The sequence below is a fragment of the Centroberyx gerrardi genome, chromosome 21, assembly GCF_048128805.1.
Source record: "Centroberyx gerrardi isolate f3 chromosome 21, fCenGer3.hap1.cur.20231027, whole genome shotgun sequence".
Taxonomy (NCBI): Eukaryota; Metazoa; Chordata; class Actinopteri; order Beryciformes; family Berycidae; genus Centroberyx; species Centroberyx gerrardi.
The window spans coordinates 17,959,439-17,986,184 of NC_136017.1; the positions used below are offsets into that span (position 1 = coordinate 17,959,439).

The 26,746-nt window shown below is 42.6% G+C and overlaps 1 protein-coding gene across 1 annotated transcript; it reads right to left on the reverse strand.

Moving 5' to 3' along the window:
* Positions 1–798: 798 nt before the first annotated feature.
* Positions 799–26,672, reverse strand: kpnb3 (karyopherin (importin) beta 3). Its single transcript, XM_071916734.2, has 26 exons — positions 26,539–26,672; positions 24,334–24,414; positions 22,276–22,468; positions 21,616–21,718; positions 19,014–19,110; positions 18,822–18,926; positions 18,561–18,683; positions 18,203–18,323; positions 17,911–17,998; positions 15,044–15,150; positions 14,450–14,574; positions 12,617–12,706; positions 12,020–12,193; positions 11,092–11,310; positions 10,641–10,724; positions 10,270–10,402; positions 9,598–9,719; positions 8,753–8,849; positions 8,213–8,385; positions 6,175–6,286; positions 5,652–5,707; positions 5,040–5,162; positions 3,817–4,036; positions 2,953–3,181; positions 2,378–2,519; positions 799–1,970 (listed from the first exon to the last, which is right to left on the reverse strand). The coding sequence occupies exons 1-26, from the start codon at positions 26,614–26,616 to the stop codon at positions 1,884–1,886; spliced, it is 3,282 nt and encodes a 1,093-aa protein (XP_071772835.2). The 5' UTR covers positions 26,617–26,672; the 3' UTR covers positions 799–1,883.
* Between the last annotated feature and the right edge of the window lie 74 nt (positions 26,673–26,746).

Here is a 26,746-nt window from a genome sequence, read left to right on the forward strand (position 1 = left end):
ATATTTCCTAAAGGTACTGTGGCCTTCAACTTAGAACATCATAGAGTTGGTTGAGATCATGGATTTAAACAAAAAAAAAAAGAAAAAAAAAAGAAGTACTGTAAATTGTGGTCTGCACTCATTACTTCTTTGCCTTGATAGGCTCAACCCATTACTTTGCACATCCCAATAATGCTATCATCCCACCTCCGCCCTCCCAATACTTCCCATTCACACATTCTGCTTAACATGTGCTGGAATAGTCAGTTGAATACGGTTACATAACCCCACTTTGCTATATTACTGTGATTGGCAAATGGCCAATCAATCCAAAAAAATCCCACAAGAAACAGTGTAAAAGAGCATTTGTTAGTAGCATGGTTGCTGGTATAATGATTCTTTTGAATGCTGATATGTCGGCTTCTTAGGTTAACTGTCAGCTAGCATGCTACAGTCAACCAAAGCTAACAGATTTCCCACCTGTGACCATAATGACACCAGAATTTAATTTAGGTAAACGGGGTGAATTTACAGCATCTTAATTAGCGGGGACAGGAAGCTCTTCTGTTGCAGCCCCTCTTTGATTTAGGCCTATAAAATGGATTGATTTTTACATAAAAATCTAGTGCAGCTTTAACTTTCAAATATTTGTCTTGCAATTGTCAGAACGTTGTGACACTCCAAGAACAATTCAGCTCATACTATTCAGCTCAAGTCTGCCATTCACAGATGTACACTTTAACAGAATAGCAATAATGGTGCGTGACCTTCCAGAACTCCCATAAAAAAAAAAAAAAATACAAAACTTGTTCTTCAGAATTCTCAACTGGAATTTTATTGTTGGTAATTTCTGGAATTCCATCACATACCTGCAGGACTGCAAAGGGTCAAAACCGAAACGTTAGAGGATGGTAGCGCGCATTTTACAAATACTCTACAATCTGTGTTCCTTCAACTCGTCAAACACATTGCGGCCAAGACCCACTAAAGATTATTGCGCTGCCTACGAGTGCCCCCTTACCAAAACTGCTATCCAAACCGCAAACCGTTCTGAACACATTTCATTATCAGCAGTCTGGAAGGCTATGAAGGAAGCCTTGCTTAGGTCGATGTCAAACTCTCCCAGACGACGACGATGATGTGGATTCCCTAACTATTTCATATTTTCTAGAGTTAGCCACTTACACGCATGCCGTTAGTTTTCGAGACGCACCCTCTGAGCTGTGGCGAACAGAGGCCATTTCCCCCCCCAGATAACACTGGGGATAGAGAACGAGAAAAAAACCAAATAAAAATATAAGAAAACAAAATAAAAATAAATTCACAGGAGACAGGCAGTGATCGCCCCGCGTGCATTTCCGCCATTCGATTCCTCAGTCCGCTCTAACGTCCGGTCCTGTCCCCGTTTGCCGACTCTGGCCCTTCTGAGCCCGACAGTCCAATGACTTTTCCACTGGGCGACATGGAGAATGGAGTTCCTCAGAGCAAAATATTTTTGTTAAAGTCCAGATATAAGACACATAACTAACGAGAAGGGGGGGGGGGGGGGGGGAGATAATGGAGAGATGTGTTACTTTGGTTCCCTTTAGACAGGCGAGAACCGGCGACACTTCTGCTGGGGAAGAGCGTTAAAGTCTTTTTTTTGGTGGGTGGGCCATGTCGCTCCATTGTAATTAATACCCAGCCCGCTCCCTCCAGTCGGTTGAATGTGGGTAGAGGTTGGAGACTGGTAGGGTGGTGGTGGTGGGGTGAAGCCGGCGTCCATACACACTACAGATCAGAGCGGGAGGAAGAGGAGGGATTGTATGGAGCAGATCCGGGAGCTCGATGTTTCTTCGTGGTCTGGTTAAAAGGAGGAGGCGGGGGGGGGAGGGCGGAGGGGAGGTGACGGGGGTTACGGAGGCTCAAGCGGTAGTGAGGAGGTCCTGTATGGCTTTCTGCTGCGGCTCCGTCAGCGTCGTTACACACCGCGTCCATAGTCCTCCAGACCCCTAGGGGACAAACCAGACGGTCAAACCTTCTAATAGCTTAGGACATTATTGAAAACTTAAAGTGAAATTAATTTTAAAATGTGGGAAAAGGGATCCAAGGTAACCTTTATGCCGTTTGTCTAGTCATAATTCTAAGACTACCCGGCCCAACAATATTTAACTTTAGAAGCTAAGAAGCATTCCAACCATCTATCTAGTAGGCTTGGGCCGATATTCAATATTATTGAAACTGCGATATCGAATACTCCTGGGATATTATCACGATATAAAATTTTGAATGTTGCCCAAGCCTACTATCTAGCTTTAATACTTCAACTCAACATCTCACAATGACTAATCAAACCGTTAAAACAGATGGTTTGTGAAACCAAACAGATTTCTTGGTGCATTGAGCAGCGGCGGCTCACCTGTACTTGGCGGATGACGTGTGCCAACCGTTTGCTGCACGCGTCCTCGCTCTTGACCGATTCGTTGACTACTCCCTCTGCGATGATGAGGAATATTTTGGGGAGATTGGAGTTGTCTGGTCCAAGGATAATGGGATTGTTGCTATAGAAGGGGGGGGGGGGGGGGGGGGGGTTTGGAGGAAAGGTTACATCAATCAGCAGGGATATAGGGATATATGGGTTTGCTGATAATCAGGATAACAGTTTTTTATTGAAAATCAGACAGTCGGGGTTGTCCACCTCTTATGATGCAGTTTGTTTGATTAATAGAATTGATCAATACTACACTGGTTGTCTAAGGGAAGCACTTAACCTGAATTGATTGTCAGCAGCTTCAATCCAAAACAATATTGGGGCATCTGCCAACCCATACCGGTCAAGCCCTGGTACTTGTACACAATTACTTCTCAGTTCATTGAAGCACAACTGCCTATTGTTGGTGTTCAAAGTCATGAGTGGGTTAGTGGATGAGAGCACGCCACAGGGAACAGTGATTAGACGTGAACTGTGAGGGTGGTGAACCAATGGCCTCCTACCTTTCAATAAGGTCACACAGGAAGTCGAATGTGTGGACCGCCTCCTCCTTGTCCTCATTGAGTGGCAGCCAGCTAAGCCAGTGGGGGAGGATCTCGTTAACGTTGGCACACTCTGGCCTAAACCTCATCACCTTGCCGACGGCGGAGATGCAGTTCTCTGTGGCGTTGACGTTCTCCTTGGCGCGCGAGTTGGCCGCCTGGATCACGCCCACGAGCATGGGGATGGCCTCTGGATGGACAAGGCAGAGAGAATGGGCACAAAATCATCACCTAATATCAACTACTAGGGATTACCTGTGTGTCCGCAATGGCAACATGATCAATTAGTCACTGGATCCATTCATTTTCTATTGAGCTGCACGACCAGGGAAACTCTGCCAACATGGACAGTGAAGGTTGTCAGCCAAGAAAAGTTGGCCATGGCTGAACTTTTCTCGCTCATCAGCTTTGCGCGCTTCTGCGTTTCCCTACAGATGTTAGTTTCATAAACAGTACTTCAGCCTAACAAGTGCAAATTGGACGAGAAGTTGATTATTGCCAGTCATCCCAGTTCTCTACAACTCATTTGAAAGACTACAGGAATGAACGTCTCAAAAACGATGCTTGGAAGCTTTCCATCAACCCAATGACGGATGCAACCGTTCCCCAAGTAAGACTTTAAGGTTCACTTTCGAGTAATGCTACCCAATTGCTGCTTGCTAGCCAATTATGTTAACTTGTCAAAAAAGCTGCAAATATACAGGACATGCCTGCTCATAACTTTGTGGCTGCAGACTACATGCATGCCTTTGATCAGAGCCTCTTTCACCGCCCACAATCTGACAAGACTTTTTCAAACTGTAAGGGCCAATGGATAGCCTGTACCTGTACAGAATGGCCGGTAGCTCTCTCCTCCATATTGAGCCATGACACCGACACCGTAGGCGGCCGCCTGCCGAACCTCTGGGCTCGAGTCACATAGTGACTGCAGCATCGGTCGCAGGAAATACTCTGCATATTTGAAAGAGGAGGGGCTGCAGTGCTCCACCACGTCGTCAAAGATGCACAAACCCCACTGTCTGTCGGCCCACGGCCTGTTGGGACACTGGAGGGAAAGTAAGAGTTTAAGTCACTACTCAGCAATTCCATGACTTTTCCACAACTTTCAATAACCAAGTTGGAGACCATTCTTTCTTCCTGGTTTATTTAATTCTAAAAAGGGGTGAGCAGTCTGGTTTCTAGTACAGACAGTTGAGCTGAAAACCATCTAATGTAATCAATGTGCTGGAAAATACATTCTGCTATATTCCTGAAAAGTGACCATTTGTAAAAATCCTTGATATTCCAGAAATTCCATGTCTTGAGTGTAAATGTCTACAGAAATAGGTCTGTTGTACAAAATCTAGTGAGTCAAAGGCAAATCTACCTTCTGTTTACATACTACTAATGAATCACACATCTACTGTCAATAGGCCATGTTAAAGTCAGTTTGACACCATAGCCTGACTTCAAAGGTTTTTCAGTCCTAACTTTTTTTTCCTTAGCATGTTTCAGGGAGGATAAAGAAAATAAATTGTGAATAACCAGTGAGGTGGACATGCCATCAACCCAGCATGTGGCAAATATTATTGCAGACAGTGTTCCATGCCGATATATAGGGCTGGGTATCAGTACTCAATACCTTTAAGGTATCGACCGAAATAACCCAGTACGAAGTAGTATCGAAACTTCTCCAGTCAAATGATACCTGCATTCGATACTTTTTGTACACAGATCTAGAAAAAATGACTATTTGTATGGTTTTGCTCACAGCCAATCACCGCAAGCGTTCTTTGATTTAATGCGACGTGTGATTGGCCCACTACCGCAGCAGCTACAACCCATACAGTCTGTGGTGTTGAAGTCGAGCGCGGTGTATGTGACGGAGTTGGCAGTTCAGCGTGCCGAGATGCCACCAAAACGTAAAAAAAAGGTATCGAATGAAGTACTCTATTGGTATCGGTATCACTTTAAGGGTACTGGTATCGTAATTTTTTAAACAATACCCAGCCCTACCGATATATCACCGATTCATTAATTCACTACTGATCCAAACAGACAGTACTTACTATTAGCTGGACGATGAGCTGCAGGAGCTGTTCAAACCAAGGCAGCACCTTCTCCTTGTAGCTACTGAAGACTGAGTGCAAGATGTCTGACACTTTGGTCAGGATGTACACATCATTTTCATCCTGCCAAAAGAAAAAAAAAAAAAAAAACCTCTACATAAGGCCCAGTATAGTCTTTTCTCATTACCAATTTTTACAGGACTGGATCTTGTGTAGCATTTATTTGGTCACAAACCTTCAAAAAAAGCAACTGTATCAATCAATTCTCTAGAGATCTGGTCTGTTTCCATTTAGCCCGTTGTCAACAGAGTGGGAAATTACTATTAACCAGCAGCCAAATGCTGGTGAAGTTCAGCTGTAGCTAGTAAGCTACTTTAACCAGTCACATTGGCAGCTAACCCAACAATCATTTGGAGGTCCTACTGCAAATTTCTAGTTGGCTGGCAGGCAGTCAATTTAGTTATTTACTAGCCACTGACCTGTGACAAATAATTGTCCAGTTTGTCATAATCAAAGACAATGCATTTGGCACGTCCAAATGGGTTTTATCCAACTCCTAGCATAAAAACCTGAGGACAGCCCAGGCTCCTTCACTGACGTGAAAATATTTACCTCATCTTGTAATGTTTCCTCCACTTGCTCATCATAGTCTTCATCCTGTCTTTTGGCTGTGGAAGACAGGACAATGTTATTGTGAGACTCACTTATACTGTGTCTTTTCCTGGATTCACTCAATCTGAACTCAGTCCCATTAAAACCCGCTTGTGTACCCGGTGGCCATTTCTGTTGTGATCCAACACTTTACGAAGCACTGGGTAAAGTAGCAAAGACACTGCAATAATTACAGAAATTAATTTGTCCAAACCAATTTGTCTACCAAATGGGCATGATCTACTGCAAATATATTTTAAAATAGTTTGCAATCATTCAAATTTCTATGTTCAGTACATCCATTGTTCCTGGCATTCCATTCTCCTTAATTTCCTCTCTGACTCAGGTTAAACAAGATCCTACTGGATTTGTACAGCACTTTTCAGAAAGTTGGCAACTAGAAGTAATGGACCAGATGGGGAGGGTTGGAGATGACCCACTACTGACTGAAGTGGGGAACAGAAGTACAGACTGACAGCCTCACCCTGTCTGAGCTCCTGGTTCTTGAAATGCTCGTCCAGCTTCCCTTTCAAAATGCCGCCCAGCTCCTCAAAATGCTCATTGTTCAGGCAGCCGTCTCCCATCAACTCTATGCACTTCAAGAGAAAGAAAAAAAAAGTCCATCGGTCAAGTCTGAATACGTGCTGAGCTCCACAACATTGTATTAGATAAATTCCACAACTTCCTATGACATATATATGACTCATAAAAATATTATATATGAAATTATATATTTCTTTGTCTAAGTCAAGTTTGACATTAAAACACTTCACTGAAAAACAAGACAATTATGAACCATGCCTTCTCCAGGTTTTTCCTATAGCTTTCCATAAGCTTTGCCATTTTTATTTTTTATTTTTGTAAAGCTGCACTAGGCAATTTCACACAGCGGCTCCAAATGACAGCAAGAGGTACCCATTTGAAAACTTTGGACTTCAATACTAAGGGTGCTCCGATCAGGATTTTTGGGGCCGATCACTGGAAGCAGTATCGGCCGATACCGATCACCGATCACAGGATCTATTTGAAGCCTTCTATTCATCGTGTAGCATTATTTATTTATTTAACTATTCTTAACAACATTGTATATTAAGTATTAAAATTAAGAGATGAGAAAGTATCATGAATTGACAGGCAAGGTGCAACATATTCCACTCTCTCTCTTAGAGACACAACTTAAACCCTACGCTTGGTTATTGGGAGCAGCTTAGAGCTTAACAAATATAGCTTTCCTGTGGAATAAAATAAATACAATTTTATAAAATAAAAATTAGAATAAAAGCTAAATGTGCACAACACACCAAGTTAGAACAATAAATTATAGGCCTACTGAGGCAACAAAAATCAATTCCAATAGACGGAAAACACAGGGCCTTTATCAATTTACTCCAACTTTAGAGACTATAAAAACTGCAACATAACAAAATATTTTTCAATATTATCTGGATTGAGGGAGCAAACATTCAGAGTCAGAGTTAAAAAGTAAATATTAACGTTTTCAGTCCACTCAGTGGATACTGACTAGCACCTACAGTAGCCTATATACAGCTAATCTGCTAGTCCCGGAAACCCAGCTGTATTCCCAATAACGTTAATAACCCTTAGTTCTTCTTTTTGGGAATTCAGCCGGTCGTCTTCTTGGCATGGAAAAAAAACAAATATCCCTCACGCCCGCGTGTGCAATGGGAGGCGAACAGACGGGTCCGGCGAGAGAGAGAGTGAGCGAGCGAGACTGAGTGAGTGAGTGCCACACACACACACAGAGTGAGATAGAGAGAGAGAGCGCGAGAGACAGAGAGAGAGAGCGAGAGACAGACCGCACAAAGAGACTACTTCTGTTTGGATCTCTTCCCAACTCGTCTCTCCCTAACATTTTTGCAAATTTATTGTCTTTTTCAGACACCTGGTAGAACTGCCAGACCGGTGAAGCCATTTTAGCGGCGCATAGAGAAATTGTGTCGCGTCTTTTGCGTCATCTGATCGGCGCTTCTGATCGGCCTTTATAGAGACCACTGATCAAACTATTTAGAACGAATATCGTCCGATAATGATCGGTGGCCGATCGATCGGAGCACCCTTATTCAATACCCAGAAATCAGTGAAAGCTCCGCAGGCCGAGGCCGAAACTGTGTGCAAAGGAGGAGAGCAAAGGGACGACAGAGCTAATGAATCTAACTGAGCGTGGCTTTCTCTGTAGGGGAGCACTCGTTCGCCGCAGCCCCACTTTGTGATTTACGCTGATAAGATGGTTGTCTTTTCACATAAATTTTGCTTAATGCAGCTTTAAACGTATATCACAGGTTGGGAAAAGTTCTAGATTTGTCCTTCGATTGCCTAAAATTTCTGGCTGTGCCACTTTGTTTCAATGAGGAATGGCAACAATGATAAGCAATTTTAAAGAAATAGACTAAATGTCAACCTATCCCTTTAAACTTGACATCTTTCGCTGTGCTCAACCATATTTGACTGGGCAAACTTTACCAATACAAAAAGACATTTACTCCAAATTTTAAATGTGTTACCTTGGCAAATGAATGCATGATTTCCGACAGGACGTCTGAGTCGGGCTCTGTGCCGATGGCCTTGATGAGGGCATCGCACATGAAGTGCCACATCTGGGTGAGGTACTCTGGTCCTCGAACCCGCGCACACTCCAGCAGCAGGGGCATGGACTCGGCCGCTGCCACCCGGACACGTAGGACAGTCAAGGGCCACACTAACAACACAATGAAGCCAAAGCCCAACATCCCTCCACATACCCAAAACACATTGATCACATACTGATGTGCTCATTAAGGAGGTGCACAATCACCTTTTCTCATGGTCCCGTGGTCTAAACCAATACTTGAATATTAATGTTAACTGCCATAACAGTTGACGATCCCTGAAGAAATAGTTGGGTTTTATGACCCATCGTTGACAGTCATACCCAATGAAATGAAAGCACACCTGAAACTTGAGGTGTGTGGATGTGTCGTTTTAGAACACTGCTATCTAGTTAGCTCTGACCACCATTTATGGGTCAAAGGTCGGAAGTCAGAACATCTCCAACAGAAGGATATCATCATGGAAGTAGAACTTGAGTAGAGGCACCATCAGCTTCACCACCTGCTCTGTGTATTCCACAAAACCCTCCTTCAGCTCTTTGGCATAGCACACCTGGAAAATAAAAAACACATCTTATTAGTTGGACTGGATATTGTTCAGGACGACACCATAGTTTGATTTATATTTTGCAATACATCATGATGTGTCATTATCAAAAAAGGGAACGGGAAATTGATAAATCAACCTAATATACTGCCTGGTGGCAGTCAGATTGGTCTGTATAATATCCTTGACAGGGAATAGTGGTGCTAGAGTTTGGTGGTTGGAGAGGTGGGGAAAGGTGAGTGAGTCTGTATACTGCTTTCCCAGCCAAAAAAAACCAATTTGCTTCTCAGTAGCCACTAGTCACGCTTTTCTACCAGATTGGATGTGCCAGGAGAATTTATAAAAAACTAAGATGAAAATGCTGCAAGAAATGCATCCTAAAAAGATGAGGGGAAAAAAAGAAACAAGGGCTTCATAGCAGAAGTCCATCACAAGAAAGTGTATTTACACTGCACAGTTCTAAAAGGCCCTTTGCACTGCACTTGAGGTGAAAAGGGAAACACAGAAAATCATCAAAAAGGCAAATACAATAAATCAAAAAAATCATGCGCCTCCTGGAAAAATAAACAAAGTAACATCCTGATACACTTCAGTCTCTAAGTTTGAAAAGAAGACCATGCTGTTCTGCCATTTCCTGCGGTTGACATTTTAGCTTGGGAACAGAATCCAAAACATGATGCCCACTCTACCATCCTGACAACTTGGCAGGAAATTCACGGGTCCCATTGCTCTTCTGTTAGAGTGCCTTGCTCACCAGCATCTGGCAGGCGGTGGCCTTCTCCTCCAGGCCGGCAGTCTTGATGCCGAAGCTCTGCTGGTCTCCTAGGTTGACAAACTCCCAGCCATCATCCTCCGATATGTTCTCCATGTCCTGGGCTGGAAAAGGGAAACAGACATATTTTCACATAACCTTCATTGTACTTTTAGCACTCTTCATTTTATCTTGCATACAGCTCACCCACTGCAATGCATTTAATTTGATAAAGGAAAGCACTTTGTGTTCCGGGCTGGAGGAGTACTATATAAAGACGACTATAACTACAAAGGACTACTGCTATTATGTGGTTTATACAAAGAATAATTAAAACCACATTTCATTGGACAGACTCAGTCGTGTTGCATTAAAAAAAAAAAAAAAGTAATGGTGTCCAAATTTAAAATAAAAACTCAAGAGAATCATTAGATTCCAAGAGTGGCATTAGTCAATCTACTTTCCTCCAACTACAGTAGGGGTAGGGAAACATGGTCCATGGAGGGCTAAGAGTCTGCAGGTTTTCATTCCAGCCAAAAAAGCGAGTTTACCGATTGGCACACCTTGGAACAAATAAGTGAAGTCACATGGTGTAGTGTTTTGCTAGAATGAAAAAACTGCAGAGTGTTGGGGCCTCCGTGGCACATGGTTGAGAAGCACTGTGTTGTTACTTACTGTCGAGGAGGGCCACCTCAGGCTTGATGGAGGCGGTCTTCATCAAGGGGCCCATCACCACAGGCAGGTACTGCTGAAACTCTTTCCCCAGGATTTTACACATCCTCGCCCAGGCTGAGATCATGTATGAGATCTAAGACACAAACACGGTGCCAGATTGGACTAATGCCGCATTCTCATCGTATGAAAACTTGACGGTTTAAAGCAACAAAGGAATTTCAAACCACAAGTTCCAACCCCACATTTACCAGCTGAAAGCTGAGGTGAATAGCAGTATTTCTGAATCGAGAAATAACGAGATGGCTGTGTTGAGAATCTAGACAAGTGACCGAGAATGAGAGCGTGCGGGGTGTTCATGTCCCAATTCCTACCTGAGGATCGTCATCTTCCAGATCATTGAAGTCTGTCTGGGTCTTGAGGAGCAGCTGCATCACGGCGGAGGCATCTGGCATGAACTATTGAACAGAACGGGACGGACAGACGTCAAGACATCGGAAACGTTACATTGTGGATGGACAGATGTACATGTATGTAGTATGGTAATCCTCAGAATGAGTCCCAAAATGAGTTTGTATTTGCAAATAGTCTTTGACCCAGACACAGTTTATGCTTTGTTTTAGTCTAAGGTTGGTATTAGAAGGCTAGGTGTTTGCCACATGGGTGGGGTGGTTCTGGGATGCCTGAATTTACTATTGAGCCTTCTTGACAAGTCTATGACATAACCACTTTCCAGCCAACCGCCTTTCCTCCAACATCCAACCCAGGTGTCCTTGTAGGCACTTAAGGGTGGGGATAGTTGCATCAAATCACGTGCAGACCTACCTTCTCCTTGCCCACAGCCAGGCCGATGAGGCTGATGCACTCGATGGTCTTGCCGCGAAGCAGTCGCAGCTCCTTCTGCACAGCGTTTTCTACGATGTGTTTCAGCGAGGGCATGAACAGGTCGTAGTACGGCACAAACTTCTCCTCGGCCGTGTCGGCCACCGAGGCGATGGACGTCACTACCTGCTCCAGCACGAGTTTGGTGCCCTTCTGGATCAGCTGGGCCAAAACAAGAAAAATGCACATTGAGGGCTTGACATTCAGGCCTTTCAAAAATCACTAGCCCCCAACATTGTAACCAATGCCCAGTGACATATTAGTTAATTCTGACTCAACAAAATGGATAGAAGAATTGATATGCTGACCATGACAGAAGAAAATGATCAGATGTGAGATGGGGGTTTAAAAAAAAATATTCTCTACTCTTCTCTCTCCAACTAGCTAGATAACTCGGACCAATATTGTTCTTATTGCAGGCAGACCATTTCGAAATTCGCACTTTGAAACATTTCTCCAGTCTCAGGAACATAACGTTCAACTACCTATGCACATGCATTCATTCAAAAGGAGCGTTTGTGAAGTGTTATCACATTGTAACAACCGCATTTTATATTTTGAAACAAATGGTTGTATGAATTATTAAAACTTGCAATAACTGTCAATGGTGTTAGCAAGCAAATTTAACCAAACGTCTCCAAATGCATGTTCCATTTTTGAAAATGATGTCATCAATTTCATAGTCTATTACAAGAAATGTCAGACTTGGTAGACCACAGTAGCACTGTTCTGCTTTTTTCCCCCAAACTGCCAGCATCTTTGTTTTACATGAAAATTGACATGAGAGGCTGCAAAGCAGATGGAAACTGGTCGCTTTGGAGTCTTGTCTAATCCCAACTCACGCTCCCTCTCACACACAGTTCCTTGGTACCTCTTGGAGCTTGGCCACCATGATGACGTGTAGATGCTGCACCAGGCTGTCCAGATAGGGGATGAGCAGTGATTTGGGACAGTCCTCGGTGAAGTTGATAAGTGCAGCAGCGGCGTGCGCCTGCACCCGAGGGTTAGTCTGGTCCTCCATGGTCTGAAGCAGGGCCGAGATTACCTGGAGCAGACAAGGATGCGGGATCAACGGGTTTGTTCAACAAGCTCTGTTAACCGAGACCAGTGTTGGGCTTGTGACTCAAAGTGGTACTAAAAAAGTACTTTTGGGTACTTGAGTAATTTATTACCATCTATAAATTACTTTTCTGTTGTACCTCCAAAATTGCCAATTGCACCCCCTTTCCTTAAAAAAAATAAATAAATAGCAACTTTGATAACTAATCTTATTACTGAAGTTGTAGTAATATGTTGCACTATTTATTATTGCTGGGAAAAGAAATGTAATTGCAGCACATTACTGGCATTACCATGCAACAGTGTTGACACTGAACGGAGCTCAGATTCAGACTTCTAACAACCAAATCAGCTAAAGAACATCTAGCCAACAGGCAATAAACCCATTTTCCACAGCTATGTCAGTTACCTTATCGTGGAATTTCTTTTGGAAGGTGGGGGCGAAGTCTGTGGCCATCTGTCCAATAGCGTTACAAGCAGCATAGCGCACTCTAGGGTGCTGAGGAGGGAGAGGAAAGGCAGAGTCAAAACCAACATACAACATTGTAATTGCTGTGGACAGAATTCCTGAAACATTAACAACCACACATGTATCAAATTTAAGAGAAAAAGAAAATGGCCAAAATGATTAAATGTCAATTACCTATCCATCCATCAGCCAATTGCTCTGTTACCATATGTCAACTGACTTGTTACAAATTTCCCAGGCCAATTAAATTTATCAAATAAAAATGTAAGGGTGGATAGTCTACCAACACTACAGGCAGGGCAGAAAACCTGAATATCTACACACATGAAAAGAGATACTCTGAAGGGAAGCTAAACAAGATTCAAGATGTCAGTCACTTGAAGGAAACTGATCTACTAAAAATACAAAACAAAGTTTTTTAAGTATACAAACAAGTATTCCTTAAAAGTATCCATGGCTGATTACATTCCATTATCCAAAATCCATGAACATTTACTACCAACACTAGCACTAGTGTTAAATAAAGACGGTAAACAATGACCTCCGATCAAAAACAACCACCAAGACTAAGATAAATCAATTTCATTTTCAGAACAGGGTTAGTTTGTGCCTTTTCCCTTCAAGAGACCACGTCCTAACATAACTTATTTTAGTTTGATATACTTACTACAATGCACACTATAAATTTATGCAACCCTAAAAAGTGGGCTTAAGGGAATTTACCCTAGCCTACACTAGGGCTGGGCGATTAATCAAATTTTATTTTCGATTACGATTTTGGCTTCCCACGATTATGAAAACAAGAAAATCGAGCTAAAACGATTTTTGTGCCTCATTCCGTTTAGCAATGTTGCTCTCGTTTTGTCTTGTGTTGTAAATCCAGCGCACCCCTTTCCTCCGCAACTGTGCGCTCTGCTCCGCCCCTCCTCCAAAGCCCAAACATGCTGTGGTGCGTGTAGTTTCAGCTCGAGTCGGTAACAGAGAGCCGGCCGGCGCGTTTCTCCGTTTATTTTTAAACCTTCCTTGGTAGAAGATGACAGAAAGAGAGCCGTTGGTCGACAGGAAAGGTAAAAGAAATCATTGGTGTGGAAACACTGTACAGACCCATGGTGCGTGTTCAATTGCACTGAAGCACTGCGACACGGTTAAATTACCTAATTCCACTAACGTTACTTAAATACCACAAGGTAACGTTAAAGTCACCTACCGTTAAAGTCTGTAGGGCAGCGAAGACAAGTTACTGCCTGCAAATCCCCGTTACTGACTGTGGAATGTTAAGTTTCACTTTTGTTTTCACACCGCGAGACCCCAAATTACAGACGTGATGTGATGCGACATCAGTCAGGTGCCTCTGTTACCTGACTGACTAAGTGACTGACTGAAAGAATATAGAGATATAGTTTACCAATATGTTGAATATTTTGCAGTAGGTTGTGACAGTGCACTACAACATAGTCGGTGTTATTTTTTATATATTATTTATTTTAGTTATTTATCTCATTTTTTTACTTTTATTTATTTCTTTGTTTTTCCCAGTTCAATTATATTTAAAGTTCAAAGAAATCCAGTGTTTTTTAAAAAAAAAAGTTCAATAAATGCATGATGTTCCCAAAGTCAATGAGTAATCGTGTTAAATAATCGTGATCTCAATATCAATCAAAATAATCATGATTATGATTTTTGCCATAATCGTGCAGCCCTAGCCTACACCAAATCCCTACATACAACACAAAAAGTTTGAAGAGCCTGACAGTGAATGTGTGCGTTTCTTACAGGGTCGGAGCAGAAGAGGAGGACGAAGCTGACGATCTCGTTGAGGATGGCCTCCATCTGCTGGTGGCAGCCCTCGCCGATGGCCGACAGCGCCATCAGCCCGGCATGGCGGTACTTCCAGTCAGCTGGCAACAAACACACTGGGGTTGATCTCAATGTTCAATGAGCTTTCAATTCCTTGTAGAGATCGAGATGGTTGTCAGACGGATGCTCTGCTAAATTAGATGCGTTGCCTCCCTCAGCAACACACTTTTAAAATCATCTTTTGCAAACGCCCTGCCTCTCTACAAGTTGGAAATGGCAGCGATTGGTCACACTACCATCCCCAACCCTTTCTCTCGTTCTTCGCAAGAATACTGAGTAACGCAGATAGCTCCCTCACTTCGACACAGGCCACTAGTCACAGCCATCACATCAACATTCCCTTGAATCCTTAAAAAAGGCAGTCTTTATTTTCCGACTGATGGCATGCAGAAAGTATCACATTTTGCAAAATGCATTTTTAAAATCTTGGTACCGCGGTACACATAATACGGTATACCCTGCAACCCTATTGTGCAGTAGCAAAACATGCACAGACAGACGTTTACTTACGGTTCTGTAGCATCTGCATGATGTGCTGTTTGATCATTGGCAGTACGATCTTTCCTCCCAGACCACAGGCAATTCTGTCCAGGGCACTCTCCCCAGCCACAGCATTACTGGTAGGTTACAAGGAACAACACTCAGTCTCATAGGAAACAGACAAAGGAACTCTACATGCAAAGGTTTATGAACCTTTGCACATATGGTGCAAGCCATTTGAACATTTAATCACTGAGGCTACTATGAATTAAACATCTGTAATTTAGTTTTGACTAGTTATAATTCCAAAACTTCATATGCATTATGTACTTTTATAATTATGATTAAAGATATCTGCAATTTGCTTCTAACTGGTCATTCGATATCATAACTTTCATAACTCAGGTTTTTTTTTTTAAAAAGTGAAAGTTAATTCCAGATATCTTGATATGTATATATCCGCAATTGTAACTAGTAAAAATGAATTGAATTCTCACTTATCAAAATGTTAATTCTTGATATCAATAATTTGATTGTCAATTGATTGATTCAATCTTGATGTCTATAATTAATTCATAACTAGTTGCAATGTTAATTGTAGAGATCTATTAATTAATTATAACTATAATCATTCCAATTCAAGATATCATTAATGACTCTTACTAAAAGACATCTAAAATGCAATTGTAGATATCTGAAATACAGTTACATGCGAAATCACATTCTGGATGCGTTGACTTATAACTAGTAAGAATGACACCTTTCACTGAATATTTACTTGTTATAAAATGTTTTATATCTGAAAGGAAATTACTCGTGATTCAATGACCAACTAGTTACACTTAATAAAGCTACAATCTAAAATTGCTTTTGTAAGTAGTTGGAATTCAATTTTAGATATCTGGAATGGAATTGCGACTAGTCAGAATGTCATTGTAGATATCTATAGAATACAGCGGTTGATATGTACATATCTATAATTATAGTTTGGACTAGTAAAGTCATTTGTGGATGTCCTTAACTGAATATGGCAATTTGACTCATTTGATGCATTTCCATTCTCATCAATATTTATTTTGGGCCTAATGTTTTCCTATAACACCACACTCTTACTTTTGCCACCCTCTTCAAGAAGGTTTTATAGTCCCCCTCTAAGAAATGTCACCAATAAGTAAAAATGAGTCTTCAAATAATGCAGAAACGCTAGTTTCTACCTTTGACAGGATTTTAATCGTACAAGGCGGGAACTGATGCAGAGTTCCAACAACGACATCCTTGTTTCTACACAAAACCTGTTTTGTTGATCCCAACATCGAATTTCAAGTAACATTAGCTTAAACATTAGCTTGCTACCTAGCTTAATGTTAGTCATGAGCAAGGTAGCTAAAGCTAAACTAAGCCAGCTTGTCAACAGTTGAGAAACCAAACTGACTGCAGTATTAGAGTTTGTGTATGAGTGCGCATTGTAACTGAATCTGAATCACTTTGTTGGCAGAGTATGTTTGCACACACAAGGATTCTGGCCTGGATCTTTGCTCTCAGTACACAATACAACAGACAACGATGGATCATAAAGCTCAGGGAAACCGGAGACAGCAACAATCAGTTTCTCCTCCTTGTCAATATGGAAAAAATATCTGATATGAACTTGATGAGCGAGATGTTACAGTGGGGAGAAAATCAAATTCCTATCGGCAATTGGTTGCTGCTTCAGCGCAGCGCCACTAATTTGCACAAAGTTAACCTCAGCTCAACTTCACCTCGTCTCTGGCATCATGCCGCTCGCTGCTGCCACGGCGACCCCTCATCGCCAGCTCTCATTGAAAATGAATGACTGCCAGTTGCTATTGTTTTAAGTACCATTTTTGATTTTGGGAACTTGAGGGTAGCATGGTCAGGTCAATTCAGGAAGCGAGCTTCTTTGAAATTAAAATACTGATAGACATTTTGGCATGAGCAGCACTAGTGCTCCTGATTTTGAAAAAATAAGCAGCACACAGCAAAACCTGAGAGCACAAACTAGATATGCAATCCCCCCCCCCCCTTATAACAAAGAGGTGTTCCAGACTGCCAATCAGAGAAATTGGGAAGTTTTATTCAGTAAACAAAACAATTTCCATTTGGTTGTCAACGATGTTATCTCAGGTGCTGAAATAAATAATGATAAAGGACTACATATAACTGTCCTGACAGTTATACAGTTAGTTATAGTTACAACTTGTGCCCTGGTCCCAGCAGATCATATAAAGCCTGCATTTCTACTCTTGATATGTTTTAATACTGTAAGACTGTACTGCAACAATGAAGCCAATTACATTAACCATTAGCCTAAAGACATGGGAATGCTGCAGTTTCTACTGTCAAACCAAACAGAGGGACGTAAACAATCTCACACTCCTCATTCGTGATGTCTGTATCCCCGTCAATGAGAACAGAGAGGTATCGTGTCATCAAGGCACAACAGACATTTTCAGTACAAGTTGGATTTATGTCTAAGCCATTGTTCTACATCAAGGTAAGTAGTTGTCTGAACTTTGTGAAGGGGAATTCCTCGGCCGCGATGCCGTATGTGAAAAACTAGCTTATCAACAACAAGAGCGCGTATGAGTATATGGCAAGTTCAAAAGACAATTCTGGTGACATGCGCAGTCATCACTCAAAGTAACCTTTACGTCACGTCTCAAATAGTTGCGTTTGATTTCTTCGTTGGCATGCGCCGGAGCAAGCTTATAGTACCATTTGACTAGATTGTGTTATGAAAAGGCCTACTTTAAGTTCACGCAAGTTTATAGATCAAACACCCAAAGTTAAAGTGCTATTCAGAGGTCAAAGTCTCAGGGTGATGATTGTATTGTGTGTTTAGGTCTTGTCGGGTGATGATATAAAAAAGGTATTACCTGTCAAAGTCGTCGTCCTCCAGCTCATCAGCCATGGCCCACTCCTCGTCCTCCTCCAGGTCCACCATCATAGCCAGCATTTGGGGCACTGCGCATACAACACACAGATAATCTTGTTTTCCTTCACAACAAGTGCAAGATCAAACATAATAAGTTGGGTTCCTCCCCAAAAGTGTAAATTTCAACTACAAGCCGACTACATAATAAAAAAATTAAATCAAACACTTGGCTGTAGTTCGCCAGTAGCCAGATGGCCTAAAACTAGGTAAGTGATGGTGAACCAGATCCTCACCACTCTGAGCCACAATGGCGGTATGTTTCCTCAGCATGGCTGCTGCCGTCTCTGACAGGGTGACGATGACCTCCAAAGCCAACTGCCTCTGCATGTTTGTCAGGTTGGTGTCGGCACACAGCTGGAAAAGACAGGGAAACGGTTGATAATAGAGCTTACACTCATCGAAACGGATTTTCACTCGCCATGAATGATTGTCATCCACATTGTAAAAATAGAACTACTACGCATGTCCAAGAAGCCAATTAAATTTGTGTTTCCCAAAACGCATTCTTTGAGAAGTTTCTGCTTTCTGTTTCTACAGCTACTCACTGGGATGTTTTCCATGAAATTATATTAGGGATGCTGTCTGACTCACCTTCAGACTGAGCTGCAGGGTGGCCTCCAGGTTGGGTCTCAGGTATTTAGGTGCTGTGTCGGCGATTTCCACTAGAGACTTGAGCACCGAGTCGTCTCCCTGGTAGCAGGACTCGTTCACTGCCTGAACCAAAAGGACATATGCTGTGGTCAAGTAAACCATTGGAAAAGCCAATACTGGAACACAGTATTGCACTAGAGATCATGCATGGGATCCTGAACTGAGACAAAGAATAAGATGTGGAGGATTTGGGCGTCTGACCTGCAGGATGCCTGGCAACAGGTCGGAGAAGTGTTTCAGCAGCGCCGTGTTGCTCTCATTGGACAGAACGAAGGAGGCTGCAGCCCGAGCTGCCAGGGTACGAATCTGAAGGATTATAGGAGAGATCAAATGTACCAACACACATAAAATCAGGAAATTAACTGTCCCGCAATTGTCTTAAGAAGATCTTACCTGTGGGTTCTCCTGGTCCTGCATGCATTGGACCAGCATGCGCTTGATAACCTCCATATAATGCTGCTGCTGGTTGCCAAAGATCCCTGGGAAGTTCCTACAAAAACGCCAGGGCACACACAAGTGTCAGTCGCCAATACTATTGCCTGAACATAAGCAATTATATTCAAATTAGTCATGTAATGGATTTCAACATTAAAGAGCTCAAACTGCACTGGTCATAGTAATAGGAAAGAATGGGCCACTAAACCAAATAGGGATTAATGTTGAGTTTTGAAATCATAAAAAAATTTAACAATGTGGTGAGGTATATTGTTAAAGATATGCTACCGATTAGTAGCGTAGACTAAAGAAAGTGACGCAAAAGATGCTTTTTGTCCATAATCTGCTTGAGGCTTTCTAAATTTTAGCATGCACTAAATTTCAACCACACACTTAGTTGACCATGAGAAAATGGACTTGTGCTAGGGGTGTAACGGTTCGGTTCTTTGCTATAAACACCCCAAATAGTGATGCGCGGGTAAACCCGAAACCCGCGGGTCCTGCAAGTGGGGTGGGTTGGGTCGATTGAAGATAATATTGAGAACGAACGGGCGGGTTCGGATGGTGACGTGTCGGATCGGGCGGTCGCGGGTTTAAAAAAAAACAAAAAAAAAACCTGACCCTCACATCACTAACCCCAATGTTTTAGTTATTGCTCTGTGCCCGTCTGAACTCGCACTGAGAGATCGCTACTGCGGGAACAAAAAGATGTTTTGGTCCTACCAGCTCTTCTCCTCCTCTCCTCCTGCTGCGTGTGTCACGCGAGTGACGTCGGGCTCTTCTGCGGCGCACTGCCGCAATCTCGACATGGAAGCCACAAAATCAAAAGTTGGTCAGATTGATCCAAATCGATCTCTAATGCGCCGATGTGCGCATCACGTCATGTTTGTCATTTGGCGATTCACAGACCAGCAGAGCAGCAGAGTCTTAAAGTGAAACTTAAAATTCCACAATTTGCTCCATTGGCTACTCCTGTTTTAGTAGGCTAATCCAGCTGTGATGTCATCTTAGATTGAGATGTAATTCTGAACAAAACTGATTGGACAGATACTCTCCAGGGAGATCAGACTAGGGCTGAAAGGATTCCTCGAGAAACTCGAGTAACTCGATTACTAAAAATCATCGATGCAAATTCTTTGCATCGAAGCTTCGTTTAATCCATATAACTATATACACACTCAGTGTTTCGCACGGATGATTATTACTGTTGCACAACGCGCTGGAGAAAGAGAGAAAATAGCGAGGGGCGAAGAGAAGAGACAGGCCAGAGAAAACGACAGAAAGTGTCCGGAAGTTTCGGCTCCAGTGTTGCCAACTTGGCGACTTTGTCGCTAGACTTAGCGACTTTTCAGACCCCCCTGGCGACTTTATTTCTCAAAAGCGACTAGCGACAAATCTGCCGACTTTTTCTGACCATGGGAAGCAATGTTAAAGTGTTGAATCCCAAAGTATTTGGCAATAAATTGGTTCGGCTGATGCCGGTTTTCTCTACTTGCTTGTCTAATCCAGAGAGGTCTGACGGTCACAGCGTAGCTCCCTCCCTCCGCTGAGAGCAGGGACTGTAGGATAGGGTCCACTTGTAATTGCTACCGGCGTACGCCGAAACTGGCCCGGGTGGGCGGAGTCAGCACTTAATATTAAAACGGGATGAGCTGAAGGCTAGTAAAGAATGCACGTTAATTATGGCTATATGTAATGGCTAGTTAAGAACGTAAATCAATATGGTGGCTAGTTATGATGTCCCTAAGTTAGCTAAGTTTTGCTCAAGAAAATAACCACAGAAAATAAAATGCTGCAGTCAATTTGTGAAAGCCTGAGCTTCATTCATGTTATTATTATGATAGTCACACACACACACACACACACCTACTCCCCTCACAGTGATGCATAAAATACCCCAGAAAGCAAAATATCAGGTGGTGTAAGTAGCAATTGGAGCCTAAAATGCACTAGTCCAATACAGCAGGTATATTCAGTTTAGTTTGATTGCAGTGAGTAGGGTCAGCAGGTGTAGGGCAACCCTTCAACATAGCAAATAAATGTACATTAGCCAGTCTTATGAACTTGTATGATATTTAGGCCTAGTAATAAATATCAATAATAATTATTTCACCTCGTTTTCAGTAAATCACAGTGTCGTATGGACAGCTTCGTGCGGACAGCTTTTCTCTTTTGTATATTTACTATTGCTCTTTAATAAAGCAAAAGTATTTCTTATCCGATTACTCGATTAATCGATGGAATAATCGGTAGAATACTCGATTACTAAAATAATCGATAGCTGCAGCCCTAGATCAGACCCACATGGGGAGTGGGAGGACACAGAACCGAATGAACCGCGGCACGCATGCGCGCATCAAACCGTGGGTGGCAAACCGAACGGTTCAGATTTTTTTCGGTATCCGTTACACCCCTAACTTGTGCACATTCCTATTACAGGCAGATAAGTGGTCCAAATGTCTTTAAAATTCTGTCTTGTTTTGAATGTGATGATGTTTAATATGTGCCTGTCTTGTGGGATAAATCAAGTTGTATTGAATTGAAGTGCATCGGAGCTCACCAGAATATGTGCAGGGCAGCTTCTCGCAGACCTACATTCTGAGAGTTGACTGAATCAAACAGAAACTTGAGCAACTCTGGCCACTGGTTGTTCCCATCATCATCTAGAGCCAAGACATCAAATGCAAACAGCAAAATCAGCGTCATGTCAAAGAAAAAAAAATTGAGGGCGCCAGATTATTAATGTTCATCTTTAAAGTAATGATTCACAACATCTTTCATGCTAGCCTTGCAACAAGTCTAACTGAACTCCATTTCTTATAAGGCATCACACCTCCTTGGCTATAACACTTTCTAAAATATCATTTCTAGCCCAAAGGGTCACGAAAATAGACTTCACTTTACATTTAGGCTTATCACCTGCATATTTCCCAGTATGGCTACTTGCATTGTATGTTGCGCGATCAGATTTTACAACCACAAATCTTTGCAACTTTGCAACAAAAAAAAGAACTCAAACAAATCACAAGAATGACCCATTTCTGACTCAAAACAGCAAATTTCGCCAAAATGCGACATGTTTGTAGTTCTGATACTACTTTAATGTGTCCATTATCTATTTGTTTTCAACCAACACCCATACATGAATTACTGCAAACGTTCACAATTTTTTTTTCTGACCAAAATCAAAACCTTTTTCAAAATCTCAGAGGAGCCTTACCAATGAGATTGCGTGAGAGCTCAGCGGCGATGTCGCAGACTTTCTTGCGGATGTTGGGTGAAGTATCCTGCTGGATGCTGCTGAGCAGCTCTGTCTTGATGGCCGTCTGCATCTCCAGCGTTAGGCCCGGGTAGATCTCTTCGAAGGACGACGACAGCAGCCGCCGCAGCAGCACTGCTGCCATCTGTTTGACCTGGTGGGTGAAGACACAGGTTTCAACATTATGGGGTTTCCCCCGTGGCCCTAATTTAAAACTCCACGACTTTTCCCTAACCAAGTCGCCGCACTTCATTTTCAATTACCAATCGATTGTGACCAAAATCTTGACAGCTGCTTCACCTTAGAGCTACATAGGTCTTGCTTGCCTGGGTGTGGCTCTCACTACAGTCCTATAGAGCCAATGGACGCTACCAAAGTCAACCCCAAAAGCACCCAAGGCATGTCTTTTTCAACACATTGACTGCTCACTTTGTGATTTGACATGTTTGTAACAGATGTAATGAAAATAAGCTAAACCATGCGTCTGCCATCGCTTTAGTGCTTCCTTGTTCCCTTTGCCAGCTGGCTGCAGATGCCCGTCTACATGCTCTACTGTGTAAGGTAGTGCACAATAAATAGGGAAAGTTGTCAGGTCATTCGTAACCTGAAAATTAAATGTATGTCTAACTACAGATTAACTGTCACCATGTTGGAAAAAGACACGCTTTAGGGGCTGATTGTTGGGAGCGTCGATTGGTACCTCTTCAACCATACTGCATGTCATAATATGACATGTACTTTTTGTTGTCAGTGTCCTATGTAGAATGCAAACTATCAAAACGAGCCTACAGGAAATTTGGTAGAATAAAATGTCTGATTTGAATCACAGGTAACTAGAGCAAATAGATGACTGCCTTCTTGAGATGCTGCAACTTTGTTCAAAGCACTAAAGGCAGTTACCTTAATTAATTTTCTCCAATTAGATACCTGTGATTTCAGTTTACACCACCAAATTTCCTGACAATTTATTTTGGCAGTTTGCCTACATTGTCTACATTGACAACAAAAAGTGCCAAATGACATTCAGTATGGATGCTGCTGCCAAAATAAACCTGAAGGCAATCTGGTGGAATTAATTCAAATGTCTGATTCAAATCAAAAGGTAGCTATTTAGAGAAAATAAAGACTGCCCTAACAAAAATTGCAGCATCTCAGAGAGGCAGAGTCACTCTCCCTGGGCCGAGCAGCTCCTCGCCTGCTCCCATTTCAAGACTCTAAAAATATCAGCCTTGAGGTAAAGAAAAGGAGAGGAGGCACGAAGGACCAAGCAGCTGGTGGACGCTGAGTAAACATGACCCGCCAAAATGCCAAAACTATGACTCGCATCAAGCCTTCGCGTCTGGAAGTGGCGATGGGCCAAAACGTGACGACTGGGCAGCTAATAAATTACATGCTTAAAATGCCGTCTGTTGGCTTACCTTTTCAAAAGCAAAGCTACTGTGCTAGTGCAGGTAGTGTTCAGGGTTCCCACTCCGGCCTGATGTAAAATTCCATTACTTTTCCACGACTTTCCAAAACTAAGTCAGAGTGCTTTCAAGACCTTCTTCCTTCCTGATTTGATGATTTTTTAAAGGGGTATAGAGTCTGGTTTTCATTCCAGATGTTTAGATGAAAACCATCTAATGCAATGAATGTGTGAAATGAGTTGGGAAAATACACTCCGCTATATTGCTGGAAAATCACCCATTTGTAAAGTTCCCCAACTTCCACAGAAGTTATTAAATTCCCTGACTTGCCTGGAACACACCACCAAGATTCCATGATAATCCAGAAAATGCCATGACCAGTTGGAACCGTGAGTGTTGCAACACCTTAAGTGTGATGAAATGGTTTCTCACAACACACACTTTCTTCACACTTCCCTCAAACACACCCATAGGCAGGAAACAGGTGCAACAACAAGGATCTCCAACTCCACACAGTTTCTTTAATTCTAGATTTTCTTTTCGATTCAGGTTGTTTGGCTAAACACCACTGTTGTGAGGGGGAAAAAACAGTCATGCTGTTGAGCGTACCAACCTCCTCAGTGGCAGATGCATCTCTGATGGCCTGCAGCAAGAATGTGATCTTGTTCTGGCCAGGGATAGTATCATAGGTCTCCTGCAAAGGCAATCAATAGACAGTGGTAAGGAATACAGCAACTAGGATTCTCATCATACAACATATGCCATTTGGTCCACGCGTATACCTTAAAGTATGGGTGCATACATTTTAGCTGCAGTGAAAATTTGACTCCCTAGCCTGAGCAGCGTGACTGCCATGCTGAATATGCTGAAGTCACAAAGAACAGGCATTTTGATGGCGTCTTGCTTTTGTAGTTTGCTGTATTTCCAGTTCAAATAGGATGCTGGACACAACCGTGGTGTCAAATGAAACAGGGTTTTTGGGGGCAAACGCATAAAAGGGGGGCGGGGCAACGACTAAAAATACTACATTTTCTAGGAAGTAAAAGTAATGGGATTTTGACTAGAAAATTTAATTTGTTTTGGCATGTATTGTTTAATAGGCATATGTTGTGATACGGAGAATTGGCAACAAGGTAAAGGTCAGTTTTCAATTTGCTGCGACTGTAGGACGTGTAGCATGTAGGACACCAAGAAACTCAATTATTGGTCTTCAGGAGCGTGGTCAAAAGAGCCACTGATGTTGTCAGTGCCCTTGGGTGAGTCTTGTGTAACACACATGCTTTACATTCAGCTGGTTCAAAGCTATGCAAGAAATGCGAGAACAGGATGCTTGATGACATGGTGGGGATAGAGAGGAACCTCAGGGTTTTTGCTAGCAGGGGGCAACACTTAATGAATGGACTCAATGCTGCATTCAACCATTACAGTGGCTGGAATCTGAAGGCGCTGCATTGGTTTTTACTTTGATCTCTGTATTGTCCAAGTTACACAACTGATGACTTAAAGTACTGTTGCAAATTTGATGCATATCACAGCTTACTAACCATCACCATATCTTGACCGCAGTAAAGTGACAATCCAAAGTGCTGTCAATATTTGGTTAAAACTTCAACCACAAAAAGGGGTAGTTAACATCTTTGCAGTCAAAAACAAATGTCTGAAGTTGCAGTCCTAAATTGTTAAACCAGGCTGCCAGCATGGCTTTCATGTCCTGTACAGCTGGATCCATTTCTAGTAGCTGTGTGTGTGTTTCTCTAAAGGATGGATTCCAATGAGCTTAGCCATCGAGACAGACAGTCGGTGTGTTTTGTAAAGGAAAGTGCTGACTGCTAGTGAGGGAGGAGGGTGATAAGATTCAACTACCGCATCCAAAAGTGGGGTGCTGAAGAGGAAACTGTGGCAACAATGCTCTGCCGCGGACAAGAGGCTAATCATGGTGGGAAAAAGTGAATAGGCCAGCTATACTCCGGCCATACAAATCCTCTGGGAGTGACTAATCCAGTGAGAGGGGATGACCAGAGACGAGGCTTTGCAATGACGTGTGTGAAATTGAGCTAATTCGCTAGATGGGTTACATTATTAAGAGCGATGAATACAACAGCATCTTGTTTGGCTAGTCGATGATGTTTAACAGACTTAAAATCAAGCAAAGGCCATTGCAGGAGTATAGATAACTTAGCTTGCGCTCCGAATAAACTGGCTCCCAAACTCCTCATCTCCTACTTACGCTAGTCGGTCAACCTTACAAAACGTGACATACAAGTCTGAAATGAATTTATGAACTCATGTCTTATTTACCAGGAAATGCTAGCCTAACAAGTCATATCCTCCACGGTCATTCTGGGAAACATTAGCTTGCTAGCTTGTACAACTAGCTACAGGGCAATAGCTACCTAGCTTTATGCTACTTCCTCTACTCTGCTAGCTAAATGACTAGCTACCCAGTCAGCTGGACAGTTTTGATTAGGCAACGAAGAAGCGGGGCATTTTACTTTGAATCCGAACGACTGAGTGTAACACACACATACACACACACACACACAACTAGCTACTACTGTGGCTCGGTTCGTGACTTTAAGAAGGATGTCGAGCTAACTACGCAACATGGTGAATGTAGTTAGCATTAGCTAGCGGTAGTTAGCTGACTAGTTCTCAGTGTCTGCTTCACCTCGCACGTGGGCTACCGAGCTTGACGTTCAAGCGCACTGCGCGCGCGGCTAGGCTGGATAGCTAGCAAGCTAACTTGGCTAACCGGATCAGACCGCTTCCTACCTTCATACGGCTTGTCATCCATGAAAACAGCTACATTTTAGCCTACCTCTGCTTGTTTCCTGACGGTGTTGTCAGGGCTCATCAGGTTGCTCAGCAAGAGGTAGAACTGCTGCTGTTCCGCCATTGCAGTGAGATACAGAAAAAGACCAGCCCGGTGGAGAAGCGGCGAGATGAGCCCGGCAGACCCCACTCCGGTCACACAATGCTGCTGCGATCCCATTGGCTTCTATTATCAAGTCTACTCGCCATTCACT

Bases quoted from the DNA above. Each gene is read 5' to 3' on its own strand.
- kpnb3 (XM_071916734.2), bottom strand. From the start codon at position 26,616: ATGGCGGAACAGCAGCAGTTCTACCTCTTGCTGAGCAACCTGATGAGC. The intron at 12,707-14,449 runs GTAAGAAACGCA...CTCCCTCCTCAG, and splicing joins TCCTCTTCTGCTCCGACCCT to CACCCTAGAGTGCGCTATGC. The intron at 10,725-11,091 runs GTAGGTCTGCAC...TCTGTTCAATAG, and splicing joins TGGCTGTGGGCAAGGAGAAG to TTCATGCCAGATGCCTCCGC.